Source organism: Patagioenas fasciata, chromosome 11 (genome assembly GCF_037038585.1).
Source record: "Patagioenas fasciata isolate bPatFas1 chromosome 11, bPatFas1.hap1, whole genome shotgun sequence".
In the NCBI taxonomy this organism is placed as follows: Eukaryota; Metazoa; Chordata; class Aves; order Columbiformes; family Columbidae; genus Patagioenas; species Patagioenas fasciata.
The window spans coordinates 12459935-12480816 of record NC_092530.1 but is presented as its reverse complement, the minus strand read 5'-3'; the positions used below and the strand labels follow the sequence as shown (position 1 = coordinate 12480816).

The following is a 20882-nucleotide window of genomic DNA, read 5'->3' as shown; positions in this document are numbered from 1 at the left end:
CTAGCAGATAGATCATGTTGTATTTGCATCTTGGGTTATGCAAATAGAAGTTGAAAACAGTGTACGCACAGTGAAGCCCACTACTTTTGGAAAATTGGTGCAAAGAACTGGCAAACTAGTAAGTTTGTCAGCCCTGGGGCTCCCATGGCGCTGTGCAAAGGGGTGTCAATCGGGTAGTGTGTCTGCAGGGACTTGGGTTTATTTTTTAACACAGACACATGCAAATATGTTTCCCCCCTCCCAGGATCAGTGCCTCAGGGAGCTGCTGCTCTTGCAATAACCTGGTTGTTTGCTTTGTCCAAACCTCATCAGATTCAAGCAGCCCAGCCTTTCCCCACGCTGTTCACACAGAACCCGTTTAATGCCAGGTACGTGGGGTGGGGATTCCAACCACCAGCCATTCTTCATCAGCCACATTTTCATAAACCTGTTTGTCTCCAAAAATCGAGAGGTCTGTGGAGTGCAGACCTGCCCTCTGAGCAGTCTGCAGAACAGATCTGTATTTGGAGTAAATACATTGTGCTCCACCAAGGGAATTTTTTTAGTGTAGGGGCTTCCTTTTATTTTTTTAGCAGTTACTGCTCAAGACTGAGCATTTCAAAGCAAGGGCTTCATTTTCATCTGTGGAGAGGAGAGTGCTACAATTGCTGTTACATGAACAATAAGTTACTGTATTAATTAAGAAGTCATGCTTTGTTTTAAAACAAACATGCAGGTAATCCATGGAGAGGGGAAGAAAACAATATTTTTTATATCTGTATAGTTTCCAAACTGGTTAATAAACACTGAAGGCAAACAAGATGGAATATGATCTGCTTAACCTGTTTTCTTGGAAATCACACTGGCCCTGATCCAGAACTGCAAGTGACAGGAGACAAGATTCGGTGTTTTTCTATGTTGTCATTTATTGGTGAAGACAAAACTCTGTGATTCGTGTCCATTACACTATCATGACAAAATGACCATAATGGGGACTGTCTGACAGTACAAAGGAACTTTATAATGGATCCAAAGATCTTTGCCTTTAATGATTCTGAGCTGTTTTTCTTCTGGCTGCTAGAGAGATGCTCTGCTGTAGAAATAAAACTGCACAGGCTGTTCTGATAAACCTGTAGAATTAAGGCACTTTTACCAAAACAGATTTCAAAAGGCAACATGTCAAAAAAGAACAGTTACATAATTTGCATATGCCTATATATTAAGTTTTAAGATAACCTGGTTTATATTTAGTTCACACAAACAAATTAACAAAATATAGCAGCATACAACCTATGAGAAGCTTAAGAAATTTATTAGATGAACAGATAAAGTGCTGTAACAGAGTAACTTGTGTAAATCTTTTTTTAAAATAAATAAGGTACAGTTAAACCACCTTTGCCTCATTTTAGCTCCAAAAGAAAAGTCAGCCTAAGTTTTATTGATCTGAATTTTAAGGTCAAGGTGAAATGCATCATAACAATTACAGTGGTTGTGATCTATATCAACTATTTGAGTCTCCTGTTCCTCTTCAGGTTTCCCAGAAACAGGAAGGCTATTGCAAAATGTATACATTAGACATAGTTCCTTTTACAGAAACATTTTTGTAATCAAGTGTGGTTGCTCAAATACATGTTAAAATATTTAACAAGGAAACATTTTTCTTCTGATCCAGTCGATCTTTTAAACAAGACAACATCTGTTTTCTACAATGCAGCCCACAGGAGGGAACAGAAGTAAACATCCTCCGTAACTGAAGACTGTTTTGCTTTAAGAACTAAACTATTGCATTATATGAGAGCAAGAAATATCCATGTGGGGTTATCCCTTTCTCCAAAGATACAGCCCAGTGATAGACTTAGCTTTTCCTTAATCTCAAAGGTCCATTTGTCTCCAGGTAAGACATACAATGAAAACAAGTTCCCTTTAAGGGTCGTCAGATTAGATCTTACTGCCTTTCCATCTGGGAAGCTCTCTGACAACAGAACTGTCACTGGTGGACTTCTGGATGCTACTGGGTTTTTGTGCTCTGTTTTCTGTAATTTCAGGCACTTCGGGGCTAACATGGCTGTTATTTAAGTCAATGCAATAATAGTTGTAATATGTTCAATACTCAGAAGGGTCACCACAGTTTCCTTCATACACTCAGGATTTCAAATTCTTCTTCCAATTCAAATAGCTTGTCTGTAGATTCAATGAGCTCTGGGGAAAAAAAAAAAAAAGAATCTAAAGACATGCCTCATTTTGTTTACTTAAAACCACAAACCAAAAGCCCCACTTTCCTGGGATGTGTCCTTCAAAGTATTTTGTAAGATGAAAAAAACCAAACAAACCACCAACAACATAACACGTCTGTGTTAGCTATTGTTACATGGCCTGTTTGGAGAACTGTCTGATGCTCATCAGAATCAGGCGTTTACCCCCTGGTGAATGCTGGGCACTGAAAGAAGCGCAGTGATTGCCTTGTGCACCCAGGGAGGTGCTGGCACACACCAGCGGTTCCAGCCCGCACCGCACCTGCTCCTGTGGTCGTCACTTCGGGCTTGGCTGGAGGGACAAAGGGCGGCCAGTGCGGTGGGTGCTTCTGCACCAGCTCGAACATCCGCAGGCTCTGCTGCTTCAGGATCTCCTGGGGAGAGAATGCTTTCGTTTTAAAAGAAACCTCAAAAGAACCTTCAAACATGAAAATGTCTGCTGAATTAAGAAGATTTTTCATTATGTGTTTCTATCAAAAAACAAAGGCAGACACACAGTGAAAACCTGGTATTCCAAGTACTTTCCATTATGCATCCCTGCTCCACAGACCTCTGTAATGCTTTCCTAGCTGAAAACACACCTGGAAGACAGATCTCTTGAACAGCCCTACAGGTTATCAGTGTTACAATTAGCTTTGATATCTATGTGCTTATAATTTTATTTACACGTAACAAACGGACACCAAGAACGTACAGTATTTTTTGCCCTTTAAAATAAGATTACTTGCATGGACTCTCCGTGTTCAAGTTTTCTGTTGATCAATGGGAACAAAAGACAGTTGTACCATCTCCAAAAACCCAACAGATTTTGAAGGGTGGGTTTTGATCAGGAGAAAAGTTATTATTGAAGCCAAATTCCAGTCCCCTTCAGTCAGGTAAGCTACATCATATTCTGTATTTCAGTTATTTACAAACCACTTTCTCTAGCCTTTTTTTTAGTAAATGCCTTTAAATATTGATGTCACTTCACATTCCTACTTCTGTTGCTTATTCTACCAGCTGCACACAGACATGTCCTGAAGTCCAGCAAGCACCTGTCATGTGTCCTGCACTTCAGCAGGAGCTGGAAGGATTCAGCACTTACAGAATCAGATCTTTTGGGGTACCAGGAATTAACAGTCAGAATACGTAATAATATATTATGTCAAACAAAAAATGATCAGGAAGCAAATAAATCATTAAGTTGCTACAACACGGCAGCTAAAACTTACTTTTAACATTTATTTCTCAGTAAATGACTGTTTCAGCCAGTAACACAGTAGTGCTAAAAAGAGAAAAACTTTTGAAGGGTACATGTCTACACTTCTGTTCCAAGTGGCCACGTTTGTGGTTGTCAAAATGCTGAACAAACTCTGCTCAGCAGTTCAGTGGTATTGGCTTTCCCTGACTCATTACTGCAGTCTTCTCTATGGCTCATTTGATTTTCATGCAGAGAAAGATGTAATGGGAATTTCCATTTAAAAAAAAAAAGTATACATTATTGCATACAGAGCAAATAAAGATAGTATTATTACCTTTTGTACAAGACTACACCAGTTATCAAAATCACATTCTTCTTTGCAAAAGAAGCCCTAAGGAAAAAACACATACAGTAGTAGTATTAAATGTCTGTCAATGCAGGATCCTTACACATTGCTTGAAGCTTTAGAAACGTGTCCTCAGTGACAATCACCTATAACCTAACCAAAGGACACTGGCACCGGATCAGATTTAGTTTAATCAACTAGCACAGTAACCTTGTGACACCTACTGGATGACTTCTACAACTAATTCCATTTGAAGATTCATAAATTATGATATAAAATGAGTTAAGTAAGTAACTTCTCCAGAACAACCATTAATATATGGTAGTGATGAAATAAAACAAGGAAACCTGATTCATTTCCTTGCTTCAACTTTCAAATATTTCTTGCAAAGATAAATGCCCCTCAGTAAAGAAAAGGAATTGGCTCCCTAGGACACAAAGAGCCAGTTCCCCATTTGACCTGAGATCAGTGTATCCTATGCTGTTAATATGTGAACTGCCACGTGCTGAATTTCAGGTCCTAGAAGACTGTTCTCTGATCTTGGTTCTGCTCAAGGAAAGGTGTTAGTGCCCTTACCAATGTACAGAGGTCTTTCTTTGAAATAAAGTACACACGGCTATGATGTCCGGACACCTACTAAAGCTACTGAAGGGTCCAAATTCATGATCTTCATTCTGTGCGGGGCTTGCTGGCAGTGGAAGCTCTCGTCATCAACTGTCCCATTTTCCTCCGAATCCACAAAACTCTGAGTGGTGTGAGGGTCCAAATAGATCAGCTCATTGCCTGTAAGAGTAAAATCCATATGTTGGTAATAAGCAACAGACTTTAATAAGTATTTATTCCATCCAGAATTGTAAAATAGAAATTAGATTGTCATCGCATCCAATATCAAGACATTCTAGCTAGGGAGTCCTCAAGAGAATCAGAAAGTTTGACACAGTGGTTTCCCACAGAGTATTTAGTATAATCTTCTATTGTGACCTATTACTGTAGATTGGTTGGTTGGTTTGTTCTACTTTTGTCACATACTTCCCTTTATCTCTGTAAGGTCCAGTACATTTTTTTTAACCTCAACTGATGTAACCCCAACATTCCACAAATCAAAAAGTACAGGATGATCACAAACTCAATCTGTAATCCCATTAGGCATTCATTCGGAAATTGGAACAAAGAAGTCTGACTAAAACAGCTCAGATTTTACCAAAGGAAAAACAAAACATCTGAAACCCTGAATCCAGTATTAACTATTGCTTTAATTAATAAAGGAAGGCATGGAAGAAGGTGAAAAAGATACTGCTGTAGAAAAAGTTTGAATTCCGATAAAATAATTTAAGGAAACAGTGAAGCAAAATAATAAAACAAGACACCCTTCATTAGAAAGTATTAGTGATTAGGGGAAAAAAAAAAATCATCAGTGTTTTAGCAGTAGTGACATTTGACACTTATCAAATACTATCAGCAATTCTTAGGGTGTTTTTCTTGCTTATATCATTACTTCTTTTTACATCAAGCTTTGCTGCTACTTCTCTGTTCCTGTGAGGATGGTATCACGCTGCTGCTTAAGTATTTGAGGTATGTTTCTTCATTTCTTCTACTCTGTCCTCATGCTTAAACTGCTTACCATTGCCCCTTCCCAAAAAAATGCCTTTCTCTTCAGATCATATGTATATTTCGAATAAGTTTATTTTCTTCTTACCTAAAAATCCTATGAAATAATAAGCATTATTTGGTTTCCCTCCTAATGCTCCCAAGGACTGTGGCATCTTAAAGCATTCCTAAGAGTTCAAAGGGAGAAAAATGACATTGTAGTTGATTGATTTATCGATGTGATACCTGAACTTATTTCACAATAACAAATCATTCACTGAAAAAACCCTTACTTTGAACGCATCAATATATACTGGATTAATGTGATTTATCCCTAGCCGTAGAGGTATAATAAGCAAGAGGGGCTTCCAGCCTGTGCAGAATCCTGCTGCGTTCTTCGTTCGGCCAAGAGCGCTCCTGTGCAAATGTGCGCTGCTGTGCGCCGCGCTGCTGCTCTGGGGGGGGGACCAGCACATTTTCTCTGTGGGAACAAAACCAGAAATCGATGAGTGCACAAAGGAACATGGAACAGATCTTCCCCTCCATCATAATTAAGCTACTTTGCCAGACATCTTAATAGAGCTCCTGTTTGAAGGCAAAAAAGCAGGGCATGGAAATTGTAATTATTTAGAAGTAATTCTAGCAGACAGACAATGTGCTGGCACATCAGTGAGATATGAGATGAACGACCAGGGCATAAAAATTTGAGATTGAAGTTCCATTTACTACTCGCATTATTAATATTTTCAAGCTCTTCCCATAAAATGTCAGGGAAGTGAAGCAGCAGAGATAACAGCATTAGAAACTCTTCAGGGAATGCTTCAATTCCAATGATGCGAACATAAAATAATCAGAGGTAGGGACTAACATAGAAACAGGCTGTGGTTAAACACCACTGGTAAATCCACCTTTCTTACAACAGAAAATCAAGCCTGGCCACTTGTTTCTCTAGGATCTGCCCCTGGTTTCTCCTTTGCCTGACAAAAGCCCATCTCTTCAGCAAACTCTGCATTAAAAACAATTCTCTGTATTTCTACATCCTGCAACTTCATTCCATTTCTGGGGTAGGAGCTCAGATGGCACAGACCAATTCCATCCTCTCCCAAACCGCATGGTATCTAAGTTGGCCGCCAAAAGCTTACATCGCTCTGTGCACGCCAAACCTGAGCTTGCATTTCCTTTATTCCTTTTCTTACCCTGGGAACAAGTAGGGATGGCCCAAAAGTATTTTCTTCATATTTAAATACATTCAGGAAATTCACAAGTCAAATAAAAAAAATGTAACCAGAGAATTGATGTTTCACTTACTAATGTCTTCAATGACCACGGTGTTGTCCATAGATACATAAACTGCTAATGAATTCCATTCATCAAATAAAGCAAGCTTCCTAGAAAACATTAAGGTAAAAATTACTATAATTAGCATGACAAGTGTAGCTTTTCGTTCAGTGCAGTAAGATGGTTCTTGACCAAAAAATTGTGTCTTCGGAAAAACATATTTATTGGACTTTTTTTTTAAGTCTCCATGTAATCAAAAGATAACTTTGAATATTTAATGTTTAATATATTTAGAAAAATAAATACTGAGTGGCACCAGGAAAAGCGCACACACACTACCATGTGAGAAGTCTTTTGTCCTTTTGCCAAATGCAGAGATAGTAACAGCTCAACCACATGATGAAGTTTATTACTTTTTATTGCATTTAACAGCCTCTGCAATGGGATCCTGCCATTGCATCTGGCATTGGCTAAAGAGGAAAGAATTCCTGTGCCAGTTTTTGCACATAACTTTTTACTTAAGAACTTTACTTATTTCTGTGCATGTGTGGACAGCAGACTCAGGGCGTTAAAACCTAGATCAGCTCAAGGTTTTTGGCATCCAAAAGGTAGGAGGGAGGCATTATGGCACACGGGTTTCTGTCCAGTTGTGTAAAATCCAAAACTCTGGGGAAGGGAGCTGCACAGACAGTCAGCTGTCTAAAATAAGCCAGAAAAACCTGTACATAAGCACTAAAGCCATGAGGAATTTCTAAGTGAGAAGAGCTGGAGGCTATGGCACAATTCAGCTCCTCTCTCTCCCTTCAGAATGTGTGTCTCTCCCAGCGCTGCAAAGAATTGCTGCTGAGCACTCAGGACCTGCAGTGCGGCCTCCACTTGACATCTGGCATCTCCACCTGCCCCTCAGAAATGCAGCAAAGTGAATGTTTTTATGTGGCCCTTCCAGACTAGGACCTTTTGGCAGATCTTAGTATATTAAAATGTAGAACTCACCCAATCCCAACTCAGTACCTGCACCAGGGTCCGCACTGCAAACACACGCCACACACACCCCTCATTCTGAGAGAGGGACATCGGCCTTTAAATCTCTGTCTTGGGCCTCAGCTGCCCCAGGGGCGAGTATTCTGAATGAACCAGTGCAAATGGACTTACTTCAGTACTTGGGCAACTGTGTTTGGTCCAAACCATTCTCCGATGGATTTCCCCTCTCCAACACCCATCTGCGCTGTTTTTATGAGGGAAAACACACACATGCAGAAAAAAGCAAAAGACCACAGAGAGTCTGGTCACAATATATATTAAATAGCATGACCTACTAATATTTTGACACATGTTCAAGACCAACTGCAAACTGTGTTTAGCAACAACAATTACTTTCTCAATCTATGTTCTTTTCAAATCTTAATGACTGCTCGTTACTTCACAAAAAGTTTCTAAACTGTAGTGAGAATTACAAATATTAGTGTCCTTCACTACAAATTACAGCAATAAGCTTCATGACTATTTTAATACTATCAACTCTGGTGCCCGAGGCTTACATACTTTATCAAGAGCTAGATTCTAGCATTCAGATGCACTCAGGTCTCAGTGAATAACATTTCTGAATTATTATACTTAGTAACCATTTCCATGCATTTTTATTTATATATAAATGTATACATTGTTTTCATAATCACCTTTTTAAAATTTTGAATGAACATATTTCAAATCATAAAGCTTCAACACAGTAGAAATTTCAGTGGAAAAAAGAAAAGTCGATGTGTGTTCTTACCCATTTGGTGGATGGAATAACAGCAATCTTTTCTGTCTAGAAAGCACCGTAAGATTCTGTGATATTCTTCTGGTTGTTCTTTGTGTTTTTCCCATTGCCAATCTTACAGGAAAAAAGTTAGATCGATTAAAAAATAATAATGTTTCCACTGTGCTGATCAAATTTCTAGATAGTAGAAAGCCATACAATGAGAAGACTAATGTACAATTCATCTCTAAAATTTACATTTTAGTTAGAGTTCCTAAAAGTCACAGCTTGCCACTTATTATCAAGGTCTCCCTTATCATCACAGGGTAGATTGTGACAACTGGGAAAATAAAATGTCAACTGCAAATATATTCTGAGTGATCACTGCTGAGAATTGGCAGCTATTGCTGTACATGAGCTTCAAGATTATTTAAAACTATACGCTCTGTTTAGATTTTGTTAGATTGCTACACATACATCAGATAATAAGATCCATAGATCAAAGTCCAAGCACAGTGCTGGCCCTCTCCCACAGTGAAATCCAAGATACAGCTTTGCCATGTATGCTCTTGCTTCTCACGTAAGGTGGTTACCTCCCAGTTACTGACAGAGGTGCGTACACAGGGCTCATACTATGAAGGAGCTACATACTATGAATTCATATTCTAGTTTTCCTCAGGTAAATTGTTTATTTGCCTACTCCTCCAGTTATATCTTTGCACCTCTGTTCTGTGGATTCAGTTACTGAAGTTGACACATCCTTCTGTGGATTCACTTACTCAAGCAGGTAACTCCACAAACATGCTGCCACAGAAACCGCAGCGCAACAGTGTAAGGATCACAGACCCAGCCTAAGGATTTAATGGATACAGTAGCTACACACAGACCGGACCTGATACCCACCTGGGATCCCGGGATGCGAGGTGCTGATACAGGCTTAACTGCTTGTGTTAATGGGCTCTGCAGGGGGGTTTGGAGCTCAGGCTGGTGACGGGCGAGTGGTCTGTGCAGTACTTTGTGTGATGTCTATCACTATGTCACTGCTCACACACTCAACGTGTGCGAACATGTGTGGCTATGCAAGCAATGAAGAGAAGGGTAAGAACTCACACCCAGGGCAGCAGGTTTTCCCTTGGCCTCAACTTGGGTGTTCCTCAAAAGATTTATAAAATAACGACAACAGGATTCTCTATTTGTCCTCCCTCTATTTCTGTTCCACTGCTTAAGGCTGGCATGTCTTCACCCCGTCAGACAAGAATAATTCCCTAGTAACTTCTATCAGGGCATCAAAAAAAGTTTCATTAATAAATATAAGTTTTGTGCTTTCACGGAAAATTACAACAAAAATTAAACGGTCCCCAAACAACACAAAAGTTCACTAAAAGTGACAGTACTCACCTCTTCCTAGGTGCCTGCAGATCAGAGCTTGTGCCAGCATCATCTGCCCACAGCGCAACATGCATCCCCAGCCGGCGTCGGATGAAGGACCAGTGCCTCCTGTTAGAAAAGTTCATTACAGGCAGGATGGGCTTTAAACAGAGCACAGCACCACACAGAAGATTTCAGAGTTAAAATCTCTAACAACTATGGGTAAAAGGCACCGAGCAAGACCTTTTTGTACCATGTTGCTGGTCTAACTTTACAGCTTGCTCCGCAAACATGAAGACCTGATTTTATGCAGGTACAAGTAAACACATTTTTTAATGGCTTTAATGTTTTGTTTGCATAAACAGTTAAAATAATGCTCAAAAGGTTCTAATACTGTAAAAGTCATTTTTCAGTCCACAATAACGTCACTAATCCTGCTATCTCATTTATAACAAGGCAGACAGTCTGCAGCGTACTCACCAATGGGCGAAAACTTTCTTCTGTATGTAAACCAGAGACGAGCACTTATATCCAACAATAACTTAGATTTGTCTGGAATATTTTTAAGAGGAAAGAAATTATTAAAACAAACTTCTAAAATTGCGAAATTCTAATTTTCCCTGTACAGTCAATATATAGAGTGCACAGAAGACTCCTGTTGACTTTCACATATATTTTACCCTTAACACTCAAAACATTTTTAGCTGTTTAAACATGGAGAGCTTTTGTAGACTGCTAATTAAAGTCAATTTACTAAAGATGAAGTAATTATTAGGCTATGAAGTTTTACAAGTTGTTTGGAATGACTGTGCCCAGCTTAAATGAAACAACTATGGAGAACTATGTCCTGAGGAAAGAACTGGTAAAGCAAGTTATGAAAGGTGAAGAAATTCTACATGCAAACCAACATGAAATTATGCATTACCTCCAAAGCCAATACAAGGTCATTTTAAGAAAAGGTTAATCATATTAAATTCAATTAAATCTCTCCCCACCCCACCTTGGTTTTTTAACGCATGCAGAGAATTCTTAAGAATCTTATTTGCTGCATTTTCTCTGAGCTGGGGCTTTTCAAAGGCCCTTCAGCGGATGAAGGCTGCACGTGGTACCCCGGCTGTCGTGAGCGCTGTGCCTGTGCTGGTGGCCGCTGCCTTTGACATGTGACACAGAAGGATGCCCTGGTCTTCTCCCCAGGGAGCAAAACTCACTTCTGAAATCGTATTTTTATATGATATATAAATACATCATTCTGCTGTGACCTTTAGGTCATATATTTATTTTCATCAAAGTAAAGTACACACCCTAGAGTATTATCTTTTTTCTTTTGAAAGATCATTTTAGTTGCAAATAACAGGATGCAGGCATCAACCCTCAAGGGAAAATACTAATACTGAACATTGCCCAGAAGTTACTTATTTATCTATTTCTAAGGCATTTGCTCTTGAGAAGTGACTAGCTTCATACCTGACTAGCCTCTCCTACATTTATGATTTCCTTACTTAAATTATGGTAGAAAGTACATTGATATACTTCTGGTTTCATTTTACGATGAATACCGCTGCTCATGGTTGGCTTCTTGTTGATGGAGAAAAATAAACTTCTCTTATGAGACATTTAGAGTAAACAAGGAAATCAGCAGCTGCTGTTGCATGTGAATCCATGAGTGCTCTACAGATGTGACAGGTGAATTTCCATTCTAACGATACCTGTGTTTAGGTGGTGTTGCCTTCCTAGAATCCACACTGGCTCATCAGTTTCTGGAAATTCTTCTAAGTAGTCTGACAAAATAGTGATCTGGTTTTCATACCTAGACAAAACTGAAGAAGAATACACAAAATTCAAACTCCATTTTGGCCCTTTGTTCTTTCATGCACAACTTCGAGTTCTCAGACTGAATTAGCTGCAGCAAGTGTTTGGATCTTCTGAGCGGTGCTGCCAGCTGCATTTGCTCTTTTCGTTTAACAAGCTGCTCTGCCACTGAAACATCCACTGTCCTGGCTGGTTTTTATTTTGATCCTCAGCAAGTGCTGAGAGAATAACACGGCTGACACCATGATTATACGTAGCCGACCGAAGCCAGTGGCAGAAGTTCAGGATGGCTGCAGTGAGAGTAAGATTTGATTCAGGGAAATGAGGAAAGAGAAAAACAATTTAGGCATGACAGCATATGTGCCCACGTGCAATCTTAAATGCACAGATACTGCTGCCCACAGTGATTACGTCCTTGTGCTTAATGGGGAGCATGTAAAAAGTGTTAGCAAGACTGGGTTTTACTTTCCTAACGGGAGATTTGAAACACTTCAGGAAAAGAGATGTATTAATGTCATTATTCAACATTGGATCTGTTTAGTGCAAAGAAGAAACTATAATTAATATTAAAGAAGACCATTCAATCAATTTTTAGATAATTAAAGCAGGGCTTGTTGGGAAAGGAAAACAGACCTTCAAGTGTAACAATAAATCATTTTCTTTTTTTTACCAATCTTAAGGAATATACTGCTAAAAATTCAGAATCTGGAGGTGAAAGCAAACACAATTATATTTTACTCTTCAAGTCAAGTGCATATATATACAGTATAAATATACAGGTATATAACACAAAACCACTCAATGTAAAAACATACATTATAGCAATCAGAAGCGACACTGAGCTGCAGCCCACCCTGAGGGAGCAGCCAGGGCCGCAGCGCTGCGGTGTCACAGACACCTTTCTGCACATTGCATCGGCAGCTGTCAATAAACACGGTGACCTTATTTCTTCAGCCTGTCTGCAAAGACCCTCTTACACCGTGCTCTGCTCTCCGTCAGAAACTCATCACCCACTGCACTAACAGAGTCAACAGTTTATTTTTGAGTCCGAAGACCTACGAGACTCAGCCCTGGAGACCCGAGGGGCGAGAGCCGCGCTGCCCTGGGTGCCCATGGCTGTGTCCCGCTTCCCTGGGACAGCTCGGATCCCCGGGGAGGCACCGCGGGTCCTCCCGTGTCTGTCGTGCCGCCCCCCGGCTCTCCCAGGGCTGCAGCCCGGCACAGCGCTGCCCGGGGCCTCCCGCCGCGCCCAGGCCGCCCCGAGTCCCTCCGGCCCGACCCAGGAGACAGACCGCGGGGCCCCGGCTCTCCCCTCACGACGGAAACCCCCGACCCCCCGCCTCGCCCCTCAGCCCGCGGGGCCTCCAGCTGACGGCCCCAGAGGCGGGCGGAACGCCGGCCTGGTCCCTCGCCAGCGCCCCAGCCCCGCCAGCCGCCGCCCCAGCGGCCGATCCCGCGCCCCGCTCGCCCCCCGCCCCGTCCGCAGCCCCGCGCCGCCGCCCCTCACCAGCCTCCATCCTCCCGCTGTCACCATCCTCCTCCTCGCCCCGACACGGAGGCACAACACGGCCTGGCGCAGGGCGCCCCGGGAACTGTAGTCCCGCCTGCCGGCGGCAGCGTACAGTGCCCTCCCCGCGGGACTACAAATCCCAGCAGCCCCGCGGCCGAGGGGTGAGGTGAACAGGCCAGGGAGTGCGATTGGCTGGGCCCCCGCTCCCCACTCTGATTGGCAGGCGCGGGCCGAAGCCTCGCGGCTGGGGCAGGTCAGTGTCGGTCAGCATGGAGGGCGCCGTGTCCGACGTGGGGATCTGCAACCTGGCCTACGCCGGGCGCCTGGAGGAGCTGCGGGCCCAGCTGCTGCACGACAGAGCGCTGGCCACGAAGGCCGACCAGGTCAGTCGGCTGCGGCCCTCCCTGCACGGCGGGGCGGGAGCCGGCGGCCTGTGGGGCCGCTCCCCGCCAGGCGGCTCCTGTCAGCCGCTTCCCGCCCCGCGCTCACCGCCGCTCCCTCCCTCAGGACAACCGCACCGCGCTGCACTGGGCCTGCTCGGCGGGGCGGACGGACGTCGCCGACCTCCTGCTGGGGCTCGGCGTGCCTGTGGATGACAAGGATGATGTGAGTGTCGCAGGCCTGCCGGGAGCCCCCGCCCCCGTGAGGGGCTGGGCTGGGGCTGCTGCCGGAGGCGGGGAAGGTGCCGTTTGCCCGGGGAGTTCGGTTGCGCAGTTTCTATCCGGACCCTTGGCTGTTACGGTTTCAGCCACACCGGTGCCCCCACCAGCGGCCCGGCCTGGTGGTCACTGCCTCCTGTTCCCCCCTCAATTGGTGTGTCCAGTGTGATTTCTAAACTAAAGCCCGCAGTACTGAGTGTGTGCTAGAGAGGCAAGTTGAAGTGTTTCACCACTTATGTGGAAGAGAGGGTAATGAGCCTTGATGAGACTTGCTTATTGTCAAGAAAAAAAAGGGGGGTTGGGTTGTAGTTGGGGTTTTTCATGTTATCGTTAGCTCAGTGTGATCCCGGTGAATATGTTGTGCCAAATCTGAGGTACCCTGAGGATTTCTCATGACTGGAGAAGGCATTACAGAGTAGGTGATGGGTTCAGTGATTTGACACTTGCAAAGGAGATAGTCTGTTACTGTTCTAGAGAAAGGACTGAAATAATTGCATCTACTATGAGGCACACCAAAGATCATTCTTAAAGAAATGTTCCATCAGGTTAACTAGAAGGTAGGATATAGAAAAGATTGCATAAATTTTGGAACACCATTTTCTGCCACTCTTATTTGTGCTTTAAAAATCACTACTGTTAATTCTGCACAGGCAAAGTGATGGTTTTAAACTAAAACATGAGGAAGACATTTTTCACAATGATGGTGGTAAAACACTGGCCCAGGTTGGCCAGAGAGGTGGTGGATGCCCCGTCCCTGGAGACATCCCAGACCAGGCTGGACAGGGCTCTGAGCAACCTGATCTGGTGAAGATGTCCCTGCTCATTGCATCTATGAGCTGTGAAGGTCCCTTCCAACCCAAACTATTCTGTGATTCTATGAACAAAACTGATTTCTGTCATTTAGCTGGCAGCTTTTGTCAGGTACTGAACGCAGACATGTCAGAGGACGTGAGACTTGTCTCTCTGGTGACAATCAATAATGTTTTGCTTTACAGTTATAAGAATATATGGAGTAGTCAAGTCTGTATTTGTGTTATGCTTTGTTGTGTTTTCTTTGCCTGAAACTTCTGGTTTGAATAATGTGGGATTTTTCTTGCCTTGGCAGGCTGGTTGGACTCCCTTACATATTGCCGCTTCAGCAGGTCGTGATGAAATTGTGAAAGCCCTCATTGCCAAGGGTGCTCATGTAAATGCCGTCAATCAGAATGGCTGTACACCTCTGCATTATGCAGCCTCCAAAAATGAACAAGAGGTATGTTTGCCCATGCTACTGGAGGTAGTGTTGCTCTTGGAAGAGGTATATAGTTATATTAACTTTTCTTCCTCCTCCCCCTTTCTCTTTTTGCATATTCAGATTGCAGTCATGCTTTTAGATAATGGAGCTGATCCAGATGCAACAGATCATTTTGATTCCACCCCGTTACACAGAGCAGCAGCCAAAGGAAACCTAAAAATGGTACAGATCCTTCTGAACTACAATGCATCTGTTAATATACAGGATTCTGAAGGGAATACTCCTCTGTAAGTCATTTTTCTTTTTATTTTGCTTAATGTAGCATAATCTCCATGAAATCAAACTCCATTACTTCCATTTCTTTTTTACATTTCTCAGTGCCTCAAAATACTCCCTTGCTTCACATCCCTATGTAATTAAAAAGGATCTGAGAATATCATCCTTAGTATTTTGCTGAAGTGTGTCTGTACATACATGCTTTGTGTTAATACATCTGCTTAAAAAGTGTAGAATACCTTTTGTAATAATTTGGAGTACATTCAGTTGCCACTAGAGGGTAGAAAGTAAGCTAATGACATCACAGTCAGAGGAGACTGGTCTTGCAGGCTGGCCTGCTCTGTTCTGCCAAGTAAGAACTAATTTTGGAAGCTTGTCTTTACCTGTCTAAGAAAATAAGTTTTAATTTAAGTACAGTCAGTCCAGTGTTTGATATTACCTTAGAGATCAATTTTAATTTGTAAGGATAAAACTTCAGCTGCTTTGAAGTTGGTGGCAACACTCTGCCCTGTCTACAGCAGAATCAAGATTTCGCCATGAATAAGATCAACCAGTATGTTTTAGCTGTGCATAAAACCCAGCATTGTCCTGGGACATACACATTTATTCTCAAGATACTATGCCAAATGGAAAAAAGCATTTGCAGTAATACTTTACTTGGACTATTTTTAAGCATTATACAGTTTGGTTTATCACTTTTGATTCAAATAGAGATTACCATTTTCCAATTTCATTGTGGATTGTGTACTTCTTAGCTTTGCTGGCTGCAGAGCCGAATCCTGATCTAAAGAAGTGTCTTAATATTGTGAGGACAACAGCAGGAGAAACATTCTTGAGTTGCTTAGTGACAACAGAGTTACTGGGCAGCGAGCTTTGGAATCTATGTAGGTAGTTGGTTGCCTGTGGTTTTGTTCTAGAATGTATTTCCCCTCCAACATTCACGCTGTCATTTTGACAAGGCATAATTATTGTTCCTTATAAGCTTGGCCTGTTTTAATAGTGACTGCTGTTTTCTTGGTCTTGTTACAGTCATTTAGCCTGTGATGAAGAGAGGGTGGCAGAGGCAGAGCTGCTGGTTTCTCACGGTGCAAGTATTCACATTGAGAATAAAGAAGAACTGACCCCACTGAAAGTGGCTAAGGGTGGCCTGGGAGCCAGACTTAAGAGAATGGTGGAAGGCTAGTGGGGACTTCTCACTTGACTCTCTTTCCTGGTGCACTTGTATTCAAGTCTGCAAACTTTGTATTTTGGTAGTTCAACTAGGATGTCGTGTATGGGCATCAGCATGGTAATAAAATGTGTATCTCTAGCTTGCCTTCAAGTACAGTGCCAATACAACCATTTGTACTTCCTGTTAATTAAAGAGTTCAGTGATTTTTAAAGTATTTTTCAATATCTTGCAGTTTTCTTTTGGTTTACAGTATATATAATATATATAAATATATATATATATATATAAATGCAGTCATTCCTTCTATTTCAGAACCTAATTTAGGATTTTTTCTTTTAAACAACAGGACCAAAAATGCTTTAGCCATCTAAATTCACTTTTATTTTGGCAGCTTATTCTAGAGTCTTTGTTTTTCCCCTTAGCCTTTGTGCCTTGTGTGTGGGTTTTTTGTGTGTTTTTTTTTGTAGGTACTGATTCTCTTCCTTCAGATGATTCTAAACAACACCTTTCCTTTTGTTGCAGTTTGCTCAATTACTTACATAATTTTATCCATTTTTACTCAGTCTATTCAAGTGAGCTCCAAGTCTTTAAAGCTCTTCTGTTGTTATCTATTGTTATCCTGTTTCTTTGCATCTTTAAATACGTGTATTTGGTGAAGTGCACTGAGCTGTTGGCAGAGTACAGGCAGTTTCAGGGCAATCTCTGCAAATACAGTGTTATATAATGAATGGCTCTGGATACTTCTCTGGGATGTACTTCAAATCTAATTTTATTTCCTCTTTGTCCTTCTGTAGGTTTGTTTTTCTGTTCTATTTTTCTCACAGTTTCCTATCTCGTTTTATAACGGAAGCCTGGTTTAATTTCTATTTACTCATAGCGAATCCTGGTATTAAGTTATTAGAAGGCAGAGCTAATGAGACTGAGTCTGAAAAGTGACCTCCTGTTCTGATGTTGGAAAGATCACTTTTGACACTAGTGGGGTAGATTTCTCCCTTCTGAACAACGATGCTGATGAAATTGTGTGAAATAAAGAACTTTCCTAAACAACAGTCTTTGGTGTTACAAAACTTTATTAAACTTACATGTAACAAAAAAAAGTATTTCCTAAACAGATCTACGCTTGGAATGTGAACAAGTCAGATGAAACCCTGCCATCTGTTACACAGTATGGAAACAGAACGTGTTTGTTCTTCAGCTGCAAGGAAAGGTTGAATTGGAAGATGACAGTTTCTACAGTTTGACTGGTAGGGATTGAGGTAAAGCAATTTATTTATTAAGCGAGCCAGAAACTTAAAACCAAACAAATATCTTCATGAAGTACTTTAAGCCTATCCTAGAAAGCAAAATGCAGTTTAAATTTCATGGAGGGTACCTATTGAGAGCAGGAGGGAGAACTGGCCTGTACAGGGAGCTCTGGCCATGCAGAGCTCGCTTGAAGGAATAACCTGACTGAGTAAATGTTTCTTCAGGCACTGCTGAAAATTTGATTTGAGAAAAGCTGAAGTTAAAATTCTGTGTTCATCCTTGATCTTTGTGTAGCAAAAAAGCCCTGCCACAGCTCTGTAGCTTTGTAAATCCACTTCCCCAGGAGATGGTGGCTTGAATGTTGGCTTAATGTCTGGTTTCCATATGAATGATCCCTACTCTCTGAGGAGAAGACAAACGGGCCATGCAGCAAAGACTGTCGGAATGTCTGAGGCAAATTCTGAAAAATGTTTTGACATCCTGCGTAGCTCTGCGGGGTTTTTGAGCTATAGACCATGGATCAATACCTAATTTGGCTTGTGCTTTGCCAAGAGCATCAGTGGAATACTAGGAACAGTGCCCCATCCTTTTTAGAAAGCTGTTTTGCATGAGGGAAACTCAGAATGAGAACAAACATCTGCCAGAAGGCTTAAAAAATACCTCAGTATGTTAAGAAATTCCAAATGTTGTTTTCCCTACCTTCCTGCTCACCCCCAGCAATCTGTTTTGCTTCTTATTTTTGCTTTTTTTTTTTGCCTGCCTTTTATTTTTTTTAGTACTATTACATACTGGCAATTAGAGATATGAGGAGAATTATTAGTCTAGAACTCGTGCTCAATTGTTTTTTCTTTTTATAGAAAACATAAGTTGAGCAATTTTTACTTTTTTAGCAAATGCAAGACGTGTGGTGTTCTAGGAAGATTGTATTAGTGTAGAAGGTGATTTCAACTTCACCAGCCTAAGCTCCTATCTTACTGTAGCAAGTTAAATAAAGAATGTATGCGGATAAATTTGTGGAGGTGAGATTAAGGAAAGATCAAAAAATTATTATAATAGCTTCCCCTCTTCAATCACAATAGTGCGGTTGGCAGAAATGTGGAAGTTGGAAAGTTGTTGCAGTAAGAAAAATATAACAAAGACATATTAGCTCTTCTGAAGTAATCTCCTGTATGTATAAAACTACAGGAGTGTTGTGAAGAGTTGTTTATGTTTTCCCGTGAAGAGCAAGAGTGAAAGAATGCCTAGGAATGTCACAGAAGACATTATGTAAAATTAAGGCCACAGTCAGCTAAGTTGTGGTCTCCCTTGCACCTATAATTGATTGGAATTATCTCATTAGGAAACAGCTTTGATAAGAAATGGCACCCAAACAGGAGTAGGTAGCACTTATTCTGCTCTTGCTGTTACTGAGCGTGCTTAACGTAGTTCCGCATGCTTACAAAATTTTGGGTGAGAATATTAGAAATTTCAGTAAGTTTCTAAACCTAGATTGAAGGACGCGAGTTGGTGGATTTTGCTTAGCAAAACTGCCACAAGAGTCAGTAAGAGAGATGCCTGGTTAACAAGAGATTTCTGTACAGGTCATGACTTAAGGTTTACCCTGAGTGCTCTTGGGAGAGAGGACTGCAAGAACCCACTGATAGAATATGGCAGTGTTGGTATTAGTAAGGGTTTGACCCTCATAGTCCAGCACAAGCAGGTTTTAGCTAAAATCATATTATAAAAGCACTGTAAATGCTTTCACTCTGCAATGATGCTAAACACTAGGACGCACATTTCAAAGAAATATATGAAAGCCAGAAAACTGGGTAGAAAGGGTAGTGAATACAGTCATGCTTGATGATCCAAGTTGAGTCATAATTAGGACCTCGTGCCTTACATCTTCTTTAAATGTTGCTAGCTTTTTTGTTGTTGTGGTCACTGTTGATGAACATACCAATAGGAACTGACTGTGAAAATTGTATCACAGATGTATCCTTCATCTATTTTAAAGATCACAGTTGCATATAACTGATGTTTACAGGCTAGGAACAGTCACTAAAGGTTTTATGAGCATTAGATCCTATAAAAGACTTAAGCGCCAAAAAGTTCCAGATCCCTGAGCCAGATACATTTTTCTACAGTGCATGAGACTGAAACCAGTGTCTCCTTGTGTCAGCGAATACCTCCCTCATGTAATTCAGAAGGGAGCTGCTGAAGCTGCATGTGTTCACCTGGGCCCTGCGGTCCCTGAGCCTGCTAAAAGGAGGTGTCTTTGCCCTTTCAAAGAACTGAGTTTGCTTAAATCTTCCAACAAGTGTCTAGTGATCAGAATGTGTGTGGTTCAATTCTCTTTTCTCCCCATTACTCAGCTGTTGGTGTGCATGCACTACTTACTTTCCCTTTTGATGCTTTCTCCTATAGAAAACAGTCGAAGTTACACTGGGCTAAAGAGACTGGTGGAAAAGTAGCAGGAGTTTGTTGCTTTGTGGGTAGGGCAGTTGCCTGGAAATAGATTTAAATCACCTCAGGCAGAGAAAGCAATCAAAACTAGGGTGTAGTCTAGTAGGCAGTATTCATTTCTGAATTTTTAAAGCAGCTGTGTCTGCATGTCGTGAGGAATCTGATGCTCTGTGTACCTGTATGACAAGCCTTGCAAGTGATCTAGATTTCCACCTCCTCTTGTCTGGAAACCAATCAATTGATGTCTGAAGTGGGTACCTGAATGCTGGTTCCCTTAACTGAAAACCAGAACTGCTAAAACACACAGTGCTGGTGTCTTGTGAACTTTAAAGCCAAGCAGGTCACTGTCAACAAAATGTATTCCATGGCATGCAGCAACAGGGTAAAAGTTTCCAGGACTTTTTTTTAGCTTTAAGTGCAATTCAGACACACAAGATTTCATTGGTCCAGGTCTTAACATCTGTTTCTGCACTCTGATGACATTGATGAAACTTCTTTTTACTTTCAACGTGCCAAATCAGATCCTTTAAACACTGGAGTGTATTTGCCATGATGATTGTTCTTGGTGCACAGGAAACATGAGGTTGGCCAACACGTTCTGGAGAAGACTGCTGTGGTTCGGACTGTACAGATACACATGGCATTAGTGGTAGCTGACTGGAAAGCTCTTACTTTGTCAAATGCTTCAGCCCATTTCCTAACTAGTTTTGCAAAGTACGTTGGATAAATGTGGATGATAGTATTTTTATATTTATGCATAATTATCACTAGATAATAAATGAATTTGGTTAACTTTAAAGGCTAAATC

The 20882-nt window shown here is 41.4% G+C and overlaps 3 protein-coding genes across 3 annotated transcripts in view; 2 read left to right on the top strand and 1 right to left on the bottom strand.

The window, feature by feature from the left end:
* Positions 1-880: 880 nt before the first annotated feature.
* Positions 881-13164, bottom strand: ATG4A (autophagy related 4A cysteine peptidase). The gene is made up of 13 exons (XM_065846807.2): positions 13045-13164; positions 11435-11545; positions 10209-10280; positions 9759-9857; positions 8394-8495; positions 7775-7847; positions 6653-6732; positions 5638-5825; positions 5454-5532; positions 4395-4540; positions 3746-3802; positions 2494-2605; positions 881-2178 (listed from the first exon to the last, which is right to left on the bottom strand). Exons 1-13 carry the CDS (start codon positions 13052-13054, stop codon positions 2114-2116), a joined length of 1194 nt encoding a protein of 397 aa, XP_065702879.1. The 5' UTR covers positions 13055-13164; the 3' UTR covers positions 881-2113.
* A 93-nt stretch (positions 13165-13257) lies between these two features.
* On the top strand, positions 13258-17436 carry PSMD10 (proteasome 26S subunit, non-ATPase 10). The gene is made up of 5 exons (XM_065846185.2): positions 13258-13430; positions 13555-13653; positions 14812-14958; positions 15061-15227; positions 16246-17436. The coding sequence occupies exons 1-5, from the start codon at positions 13317-13319 to the stop codon at positions 16397-16399; spliced, it is 681 nt and encodes a 226-aa protein (XP_065702257.1). The 5' UTR covers positions 13258-13316; the 3' UTR covers positions 16400-17436.
* A 75-nt stretch (positions 17437-17511) lies between these two features.
* LOC136106105 (synaptotagmin-like protein 2) overlaps positions 17512-20882 on the top strand; it is an 84684-nt gene continuing 81313 nt past the window's right edge. The window contains exon 1 of the mRNA XM_065846182.2: positions 17512-17643. The gene's annotated coding sequence lies outside the window, so the exon portion shown is untranslated. The remainder of the gene's footprint in view (positions 17644-20882) is intronic.